Raw genomic sequence first — 10,762 nt, forward strand, 5'->3', positions numbered from 1 at the left:
ACGCAACAAATTATGGTCACATGTGCAAATAGGTTCCAAATTGTGCCATTTTAAATAGAAATTTATCTCCCAAAAAAAAGAAGGGATAATTTCACAAACCTCCCCTGAGGTTTCTGACACTTGCACTGAGACCCCTCCAGGTTTTAAAAATTTCACCTAGCTCCCTTGCTTTTCAATTTTGGTAACAATTCAGTCCAATTAGCATTAAAATACTACTATCATGATAGAGATGACATTTATATTCCATGAATACCCTCTTCCTCCCTATATTAGTACAAGATTACTTGTTAATAAAAACCTCTATTTTCCCTTTCGTAATAATATTAGTGTAACACTTTTTGAATTTCACTTATAAACATTTATGTATTTAATATAAATTAAATGATTCAAAGTAAAATGCTCATAAATAGCTAGTACTTTATTCATATAATGGAAGAAACTCGTAAAGAACTGGTATGTTATGGACAATTTTTTTTTTACTTTCAAATACTTCATTTATATTAAATGCAAAACATGCTAGTTTTTCTTTCATAAAAATATTTGTGTAACTGCTTTTGAATTTTATTTGCAAATATTTATATATTTAACATAAATTAAATGATTTAGAATAAAATGCCCATAAAAACCTGATATTTGGTTCATGTAATAGAGAAAAGCCATAAGAGTTGGTACTTTATGGGATATTTTTTTTTCCTCATAAATAGCTATTACTTTGTTCGTGTAATAGAAGAAACTCATAAAGAGCTGATATGTTATGGGCAAAAATTTTTTTTTTACTTTCATGTATTTAATTTATATTAAATACAAAACCTATTAGTTTTCCTTTTGTAAAAATATTAGTATATCGCTTTTTAAATTTTACTTACAAATATTTATGTATTTAATATAAATTATATGATTCAGAGTAAAATGCCTATAAATAACTAGTACTTTATTCATATAATGGAAGAAACCCGTAAAGAGTTGGTAAAAAGTGGGTAATTTTTTTTTTTAACTTTCACGTATTTAATTTATGTTAAATACAAAACCTACTAGTTTCCCTTTAGTAATAATACTAGTGTAACACTTTTTGAATTTCACTTATAAATATTTATGTATTTAATATAAATTAAATTCAAAGTAAAATGTTCATAAATAGTCAGTACTTTATTCATATAATGGAAGAAACTCGTAAATAACTGGTATGTTATGGACAATTTTTTTTTACTTTCAAATACTTCATTTGTATTAAATACAAAATATGCTAGTTTTTCTTTCGTAAAAATATTTATGTAACGGCTTTTGAATTTTATTTACAAATATTTATGTATTTAACATAAATTAAATAATTCAGAATAAAATGCCCACAATCATCTCTATCTTTTTATTAACAAGCAAACTTGTACTAATATAGGGAGAAAGAGGGTATTCATGAAATATAAATGTCATCTCTATCATGATAGTAATATTTTAATGCTAATTGGACTGAATTGTTACCAAAATTGAAAAGCAAGGGAGCTAGGTGAAATTTTTAAAACCTGGAGGGGTCTCAGTGCAAGTGTCAGAAACCTCAGGGGAGGTTTGTGAAATTATCCCAAAAAAAAAAACAGCAATCCGGGCAAGTCCCTGATTTCTTCGCCACCACAAAAAAAATAAATAAAAAAAAAAATTCTGCTGTACAGAAAAATTATTTACTCCTACTAAAAATAATTATTTTTTTTAAAAAAGAAAAAACTAAAAAATAAAATATCCTTCCCATTTTACCCTTGGGAATTCCTTCTCTCTCTCTCTCTCTTTCCCTTTCACTCTCGTTGGTTTCACCACCACCGTTCACTGCCTCCACTCTCCATTCTTTTCTCTCCCTCCACTTTCAATCCTCCAAACGACGTCGTAGCCGAAGGCGGGCCGAAACCAAAAATCCGCAAAAGAGAGAAGCCATCTTGGGTTCCATCCAACAACTCCACAATTCTGCAGATTTATCATCTATTTCTATAAATTCTCTGTAAAAAAAGAGAAAATTTTTTAATTGTTAAAAATGAGCTCCGATTCGGCTGTGCCGTCTCCCGGTTCTGTTCATGGCGGCAGCCTCGATGAGCAGATTTCTCAGCTTATGCAGTGCAAACCCTTGTCCGAACAAGAGGTGAATATGCAAAAGTTATTTACGTATTTGTTAGAGATGTTCTTTGATCTGTTTCTTGAATTTCGGTTTTTCTTCCTTTCCTTGTGGGAGTTTACGGTACTTTTTTTTGGCGAAATTAAGGAGCTTTTCGTGTACGTGGTTGAATCTGGTGATGTAGTGAAATGGGCTTGTTAAATCAGATCTATTTTGGAATTTTTTTTATTTTGTAATGGAGGAGAAGGTTGGAAAGTTTTGAACTTTTTTGGTTTTCGATTTTTTTTGGGATAACATCAGAATGCACCAGAATTATTTGCTTGTTTTCTTTCATTTATAAAACCGAAGGAATGGAATTTTTTTTGGTTTTTTTCCTTTTTTTTAAAAAATTAATTGACCCCTTATTCTTCAATGGGATTCTGGAAATTTAGCATTTGAGTTCTGTTCCTGGATAATTTAATATACAAAGAGATTTTTCGAGTTTTTTTTTGGGACATGGAGTTTACGCATTTCGTAGTATAGGTTGATTGTGCTACAAATTTCGTTATGATGTAGAAATGGTCTTTCAGTAGAAACAACCATTTTTATTTAGTTTATTTTAGTTTAGTTTTTTTTTTTTGGGGGGGGGGGGGTGGTGGGGTGGAGAGGGGGAGAAAATGCTGATCTTTTTACTATTTCCTGTAGAAGGGGAGGGGTGGGGGGAAGAAGCTGATGGGGTATGGGGATAGTGATAATTGAAATTTTCACTTTAAGATGAGGAATAAACACTGTTAACCATTTGGAATATTCAATTCTAGACTTTTCTAGGTTGAGCAAGTTCTTTATTGTTAAATTTTGATAGAGGATTACATATCTTGTTACAGTCACTGAAACATTAGAACAAGTCTCAGAGAATATTTATAATAGGCCAGCTGTTTTGTTTGTGTTTGGGATAAGTTCATTTGCTAGATATGTTATGGGGTTAAGGGGGGAGAGCAGGATGGGATTGGGAGCATCAAATTGTAGTCAATCTTCTCTGAATTTGTGGCAACTGAAATTTAATGTGGTAGGGGCTAGTTATGAAGAATCTTAAAAAAAAGGAAGAATTACAGTTTGAGGCGATTTTCCATAGAATGAGACACAGCTTTGTATGCATATTTAGAGTGATCAGTTGCGTGTCAAGATGTAGATGTGCAATGATTTAAAGGAGGGAGGGCAAGATGAGATTGGGAGCATCAAATTATAGTCAATCTTCTCTGAGTTTGTGGGAACTGAAGTTTAATGTGGTTGAGGCTGGTTATGAAGAAACCTAAAACAAAGAAGAATTACAGTTTGAGGCGACTTTCCATAGAATGAGACATAGGTTAGTATACATATTTAAAGTGATCAATTGCATGTCAAGATGTAAATTTGGAATGATTATTATCCAAAATAGATAAATTCTATCTGTGGTAATGCGTCATATACACATTTGAATTATTTATCTTGTTGTGTAATCCTATTGAATTTTTTGTTTTGGTGGTTGAAATATTATTTTTCAAGTGCTCTTTTCTTCCTGTATATAGGTGAGACTGCTATGTGAGAAGGCCAAGGAGATCTTAATGGATGAGAGCAATGTTCAAGTATGATTTTCTCTGATAATTTTATTAATGCTGCAATGCACAATCTTCTGGTTGCTTATGTACTTGATTTTTGTTGTCCGTGAACTATTATATTGAGGTGCATGTAAGAGGAACTGTTGGTTACAGTAGAACATTCTTCTGATGGTACATGGTTGGGAGAAAACTGGTTGTTTAACATTTAATTGTAAAAGTAATATTTTATGTAGGGGAGAAAGTTAAAGAAAATATACTAACTTGTTTATGCATTTACATGTGGTGGATTTTTTGGTTATGTGGAGTCAAAAGGTTTCAGCTTTAATTCATGCTGCATATTTTGATCTCCTTTAAATGATCTAATTTTTTTCAACTTAAAGCTGTTGTTTCGGTGATTTTGAGGTTTTGGAGTTGCTTTTGTGAATTATCAAACTGACAAAGCTTTGTCGTTGTCCTCCTAGAAAATTTTTTATGATATCTATGGTTCTGCTGCATAGCCTGAAATCACATTTTTTTAAATGATGTAGCTAGAAAGTTTTTTGCCCGAGAATTTGCATGAACTTGGTAATAAGTTTTTCTTCTGATAGATATAGGCTGTGTTTGTTGGTCATAGTTGGTCTCAACATCATATATAGTGAGGCAATGATCTTCAAAGCATTTTCATTGACTTAGCAGAAACTCTCTGTTTAATATGCGTGCAAGGAGCTTTACTATGCCTTTTGAATGGGTGTAACATGAAGCCTGACAGTTTTTATTCATTTTGGTCTTTCATTTGGTCTTGTCATATTGTTTGTTGTCTATCAAAGAATCTTCCTGGTTTATAGAATGTAATGTGATGTAAGGAGTTTCACTTTCATTTGATGTCTGTGTAGCCTGTGAAGAGTCCTGTGACCATATGTGGTGACATTCATGGACAATTCCACGATCTTGCTGAGCTTTTCCGTATTGGTGGCAAGGTATCTGCTCAATCAATACTCTGCCTCCTCAATCAATTGGTTTCTTGAGATAACTGTTTTCAGTTGTTTCATCTCTCTGTACTTTGGGTATTAGACCAAGTTTTTATATTGGGGCAGGAAGGGTATATAATTTTTCCAAATGACCTGAATGGATTGGTCCCATCGTAGCATGACTCTCTCTCTCTCTCTCTGGTTCAAATGCTTGTCTAGTTGTTTGTCCTCCTATTGCAACATTGTTATGGTGCTGGAGTCTATCTAGGTCTTGTCAGTTATTCATGTTTTTTATATTTTGGTAACATAATAATCTATATCCTTGGGATTTGACTTGATTAAGCTTTTTTTCTCCTTAATATGTTTGTCAAGTTGAATCTTACTAATTAAGTTTATTTGCGTGCTTTGCAGTGTCCAGATACAAATTATTTGTTTATGGGAGATTATGTAGATCGTGGGTATTATTCAGTTGAAACTGTAACTGTGAGTTTTAAACTTTTCTTTCAATCTGTTACATATTAATGAAAATAGTTTCTTTGCTTAGCCATGTTAATCGTGATAACCAGAATATCTGCAATTGCATGACTTCTTTTTTTCTCCTCTCTCTGTTTTTGTTAGGAGACTCAAATTTATTTTAGATATTGGGCAGGTGATGGTGGCAAATTAAGTATAGGTTGGCAATCTAAATTCAGGTTTTAACTATAGCTTGTGCAATGCTATGGCTAGAGAAAAATTGATCTTGAGATGTGTAAATTGAGGCTTTGAATTGGAAAAAATGATCTTCATGTGTGTCAGTCCTGTTAGTTAAAAATTTTGAGTTGCCATTAAAAAATTTAAGCTGGGTGAATACACTGAAATAAATTCTCCTTATTCCTTGCATGAAATTGAGCATGCTGTCTGCACAACTGTGTCCCTGCAAACTTATTTTTACACAAATAGATCATCATGTTTTGGTAAGTTATTTTGTGCTTGGTTTTCGCTAGTCTTCTCAAATATGCTTCCTACTTTGTTGTAGCATGCAGAATTTGGTTTAAAATATTTGTTAGGGCAAAAATAGTTAGTGACTTTATCTTATACTTTAGTATTTAGAACACAAAGGTATATGCCAGAATTTCCTATTCTATATGTTTCAATACTCAGTTCCTGAAAATTTTGGTGGTTTTGGTCTAATAGTTAATGTATGTCTTCTTTTTTTCTTTGTTTTTCCCCTTCTTTCTTTCTTGCCATGTTTCTTTAGTTAGTACTGCATTTTGGGTGCTGCAATGGTTGTTCTAATTTTGATTAGTCAAATTTCTTCTCAGCTTCTGGTAGCCCTCAAAGTGCGTTACCCTCAACGAATTACTATTCTAAGAGGAAATCATGAGAGTCGACAGGTATATAGACTAACCTGTCTTGCTTCTCATACACTTTCTTTAGCTGTTAAACAACCCAGTTATGGCTCCCATTTCGTGTTCACTAGGATGAGTCCCCAATGTGTTGAAATTATAACATTAAGTGGAGCTGGGTGGTAGCTACCCTTTTTTATCGTCAGAAGTTGTAATTTGAGAGATTATAGGTCTATTCTCTTCTGTATTCTGCTGGATTTATTTCATTTTGAAATTTCCCATCATGTTATGTCTTTTGGGTTTGGATGCTTTATGCTAAACTGGCTCTTTTCCCCCCATTTCCTGTCTCAGATTACTCAAGTATATGGGTTTTATGATGAATGCCTAAGGAAGTAAGTTCTTGTCTTCTTTTTCAGTTTCAGACTTTCCTTTGGAAATGCTACTCCCTTTTTCCCTTTTGGCTTTTATTGTTCATGCTTAAGTTGAAAATTTGATGCTAAGCTAATTTGGCAGGTTAAAGGTTGAGCAAAAGTTGGTAGTATAAAAGTTGAACTCAATGAACTCAGTATCATCAGTTGACTAATTATCTTGCATGTGAAGCTAATTATCTTTCATGTGAAGCTTTAGATGATAAAATCTACTTTTCATGGAATATATATATATGGGGCTTATTGCTGCTTGCTTAAGTGCATTGAATTTAGAATGGTTTTGACCTTTCTGAAGATACACCTTGCAATATGCATTGGAGTAATATTGATTTGTCTAGATGTTATTGGAACCTTTGTACAATTCAGCATTGTACCTTGGCACACTGCTTTTATGAATTTGTACACAGTTGCTGGCAAACTTCTTTTGCTTTGCCAAAAGAGGTGTCATTTGCAACTGATTTTGTTTTATAGAAGTATTGCATTAGGAAGTTGGCATCCTGTTACCCCTATCCATTTCTAATTGTCAGGGGTGTCGAATTGGTGCAAAATGTGACATGAACAAAATCTTAATGTTGAAAATGATACGAGACAATTGAGGGAATTCAAGGGAAAACAGGTGTTGAAAAGTGTTTCAGATGTAGTAGCCACAATGGATTTCTTTTACTTGTCTACGTTATAGATCCCAAATTGTCTACTTGATCGTGAACTCATTGTACTTAATGTCTACGGCTGCAGTGTATTAATTGGAACTGACTGTATTAATTGGTGGCTATCTCTACCTTACAGATATGGCAATGCAAATGTCTGGAAGATTTTTACTGATCTATTTGACTACTTTCCACTCACTGCGCTGGTAATTAACATTCCTTGTTGGCAATTATTGGTGTACTTTTTCCTAAATTGATCAGGACTTTTCTTCTTGTGGACATTGCAGAGTGGTTAGTGTTTGAATTTTTTCTTGAAGTCACAGAAATTGTTTCATTTGATTACATGTCACAGCATCTTGACATTAGATATGCATTTGTTAGGAAGTAGCGCTCTGAAGGTTGATAAATTACTTCTGACATGTTATAATATATTAAAAGATGTTAAATAAGTCATGTAATTTCAGATGGTTGGGATTTTGACTTGGTTGCAGGTGCGGCCGTAAATGATAAAGATGTTCTTTGCAACCACTTTATTTGGATGTCAAAAACATAATCCCTTAATGCTCATTTTCCCTGGTCATCCCTGACCTGACCATCCTCCAACCAAGCCCTTGTTTTTCAAAGTAAATGAATTTTTGTTGGGATCATTGGCTTATTGCATTTTTTGAAGTTATTTGACCGAAAGTGAAATGGGGGAACAAAACTTGTTGTGTTCAATCATTAATCACTTCGGGGGATATGGTGAAGTACTGGGGAATTGTTGGTAAATTCTTTGGCCAGACAATGAATGATTAATGAATCCAAGAAGTCAATATGTAATTTAGATTTCTCAAGTTGTAAAACATGTGGCAGCAATTCTATTGCTTGTGCAATTCTTCAGATTTGCAGATGCCCCACCCCATTTGGTATTGTGGGTTATTACGTCATAGCCTTCATTTTATCTTGTTTTTGCTCTTAATTTCTTGGAAAGAGGTTTTCTTGTGACTCTGCAAGGACGTGGTTTGTTTGGGAGGAGAGAAGGGAGTAAAACTGATTAATTGCCTGTCCTCTTTTTCTACCTGCTTTGGTGGAAAAATTGCACACTTTTATAGCAGTTGCCAGCAAGACTGTCTCCTTAACCATATTAAGGATCAGTCTTTCGACTGAGCACGAAGAACCTTTATCACCACATACTAGTTTCATTGGTGCTACTAGTTTGGTGGTATCTTGTCAGGAGCACTGCTTTTATGTGTGCTGAAGTGCAAACTGGAGTGCCATGGTCTTATGTGAGAAAGTTGAATGGATGATTCTTGTAGTCTTAGAGAGAGTTTTCTCAACTTAGATGGGCTCTCTAGATTATACTATGTTTCTCTTGCCTTGTGTCTTGCTGTTGACGATGTGGTCATATCTTGTACGTGTTTAATGTCTTGTCTTGAAATATTCTAGGTTGAGTCAGAAATTTTCTGTCTGCATGGAGGGTTGTCTCCGTCAGTTGAAACTCTAGACAACATACGAAATTTCGATCGTGTGCAAGAAGTTCCTCATGAGGGACCCATGTGTGATCTTTTGTGGTCTGACCCTGATGACCGTTGTGGTTGGGGCATTTCACCCCGCGGTGCTGGATATACATTTGGCCAGGTATCTGCTCTTCCCTTCAGTTGTTTTCGTTGAATCATTGATATCACGCGAAGTAAACTTTCTTGTTTCTCGAATTTCAACAGGACATATCAGAGCAATTTAATCACACCAACAATTTAAAGCTTATTGCTAGGGCACATCAGTTGGTTATGGAAGGATTCAATTGGGCTCATGTAAATAATCTCTCAACACTGTGATGCCTTACCCCCCCCCCCCTCTTTTTTCACCCTCCAACTTTTCCAAAATGGGATATGACTGTTCACATTATAATGCTAATTATTACAGGATCAAAAAGTTGTTACCATATTTAGCGCACCAAATTATTGCTATCGCTGTGGAAACATGGCGTCCATCCTGGAAGTGGATGACTGCAAAGGCCACACATTTATTCAGGTAATCTGTCTAATTTGTTTCGCCTACACATTCCCCTTTCATGTGTTTAATGGTGAGCAGAAGGAAAAGAGTCTTGCTTGCATTAGCTGTTTGGATGTATCTTTTGCTTCTTTTTGCCTTTTGATACCCGAGTTAAACATATTTGTGGCTGCAGTTTGAGCCTGCTCCTCGGAGAGGAGAGCCAGATGTAACTAGGAGAACACCAGATTACTTTTTATGATGAAGCTGCATATGCTATGGTTCAGTGACTGTCTTACAGAAGGTCTGTGCTTGCTGCTTTGTGCATCAAGAGCTGTTTCTGAGATTTGTTATCATATGTTTCGAATGAGGTGGGTTGGCAGAAAGAATTTACAGAAGGGCAGATGATGCCTACTCTCTTGCAGTTGCTATCCTGAAACTGTACGCAGATACAGCAAAACGAGGTGTAGGATCTGGGACACTTACTGCTGCTTATGTACCATTTCATGGAATTGATGCAGCATCAATTTTTTCGTATATCAATCTTTCATCCTCCCTTTTTACACGTCCTTTAGTTATCTAAGCGAGTCCATTCTGTTCTTACATTTTCCTTCACTTTTGTAGGACAATTTCTAGTTCGTTCTTATTGTATTCCCTTGTAGAAGGGCATACTCTCACTTGGGATGGGGTTTTTGTAGAGGAAAGATGGTCTGTTATTAGGCTTCTTTCGGATGTTTTCAGTGGATGTTCTGCTATTGTTTCTGGCCCCTAAGTGGATGGGTTTGCCTCATTATGGATTCATTAAACGTCCATTATAGCCATCTTAACACAGTTAACATCGGTATTTCTGTTCAGTCTGACGTTTGTCTGATTTGCTTGATGGTATTAGTGGCCAACCAAAAACAATTGCAGGTTGATGGATCAAGTTAAATAACTTGTGCTAATGACTCTCTATAGGGTATCTTATGTTTTTGATTATTGGAAATCTAGTTTTGCGAGTGATGTTTCTTTATCTGGAATTCTGGATTTCTCTACTAGTTCATGGTAGTTTTTCCTCTGCAGACAGTCACAAGCTGATTTGCTCAAACTCCAGGCTCCAGTAGATGTTTCGTTGTGGATTGGATGTCTGGTTTCTTTTTATGCTTTCTTCTGGTTGATTAGGATGATCCTCCAAAAAAAGGTCCTATTTGACTCAGCACAATTTTGTTTGATTTTTCTATGATAATGTTTTTTTTTGGGGTTATTTTTCAAGGAAAATTTCCTCGCTGCAGTTTGCTTAATCAATATCTTTAAATCGTGTTAATTATTTTATACATGGCAAGATAATGACTTGTGTAGTTCCATTTATTAACAAACATAAATCACTTTTAAGCTAATATCGAATGTGGAAATGCAATGCTTACATTAGTAAAAGAAGAATGATAAACTTCAGGAGGGTGAGAAAAAGGGGAAGAAAAAAGAAATGGAAAAGATGAGTACGCAGAAAAATTGTTAGTTTTTATTTTAACAAGTTTACAATTTAAACTAATACTAGTACTTCAGAACTAATATAAAAAGGTATTTACTGTGACAAACCATTAATTTTGGACTCTAAATATGAAATCTACAAAACTTAAACTCCCTCCATCCCAAAAGCTTTTGTCATACTTTGGAATTTGAACTTTTTGTGCGTAGTACCAATTCAGTGCAAGTTTTAGCCTTTTTTTTTTATGTTGCAAAACAACTTTTGTCCGCAAGGTTTTCAAAATCGGGATCCTACCTAGGATCATTTTTTGGTTGGC

The 10,762-nt window shown here is 34.6% G+C and overlaps 1 protein-coding gene across 3 annotated transcripts; it reads left to right on the top strand.

The window, feature by feature from the left end:
* Positions 1 to 1,789: 1,789 nt before the first annotated feature.
* On the top strand, positions 1,790 to 9,835 carry LOC113698293 (serine/threonine-protein phosphatase PP2A-2 catalytic subunit). 3 transcript variants are annotated; one of them, XM_072052092.1, is made up of 12 exons: positions 1,868 to 2,119; positions 3,637 to 3,693; positions 4,539 to 4,622; positions 5,025 to 5,096; positions 5,915 to 5,986; positions 6,290 to 6,330; positions 7,153 to 7,219; positions 8,439 to 8,630; positions 8,714 to 8,803; positions 8,916 to 9,023; positions 9,178 to 9,285; positions 9,407 to 9,550. In XM_072052092.1, the coding sequence occupies exons 1-11, from the start codon at positions 2,015 to 2,017 to the stop codon at positions 9,241 to 9,243; spliced, it is 954 nt and encodes a 317-aa protein (XP_071908193.1). In that variant the 5' UTR covers positions 1,868 to 2,014; the 3' UTR covers positions 9,244 to 9,285; positions 9,407 to 9,550. The 3 variants fall into 3 exon arrangements, with proteins under 3 accessions (XP_027073871.1, XP_071908193.1, XP_071908202.1); XM_027218070.2 differs by having other exon boundaries at positions 1,790 to 2,119; positions 9,178 to 9,835; XM_072052101.1 differs by lacking the exon at positions 5,025 to 5,096 and having other exon boundaries at positions 9,178 to 9,441.
* The last annotated feature ends 927 nt before the right edge of the window (positions 9,836 to 10,762 follow it).

This window comes from Coffea arabica, chromosome 1e (assembly GCF_036785885.1).
Source record: "Coffea arabica cultivar ET-39 chromosome 1e, Coffea Arabica ET-39 HiFi, whole genome shotgun sequence".
NCBI lineage: Eukaryota > Viridiplantae > Streptophyta > Magnoliopsida > Gentianales > Rubiaceae > Coffea > Coffea arabica.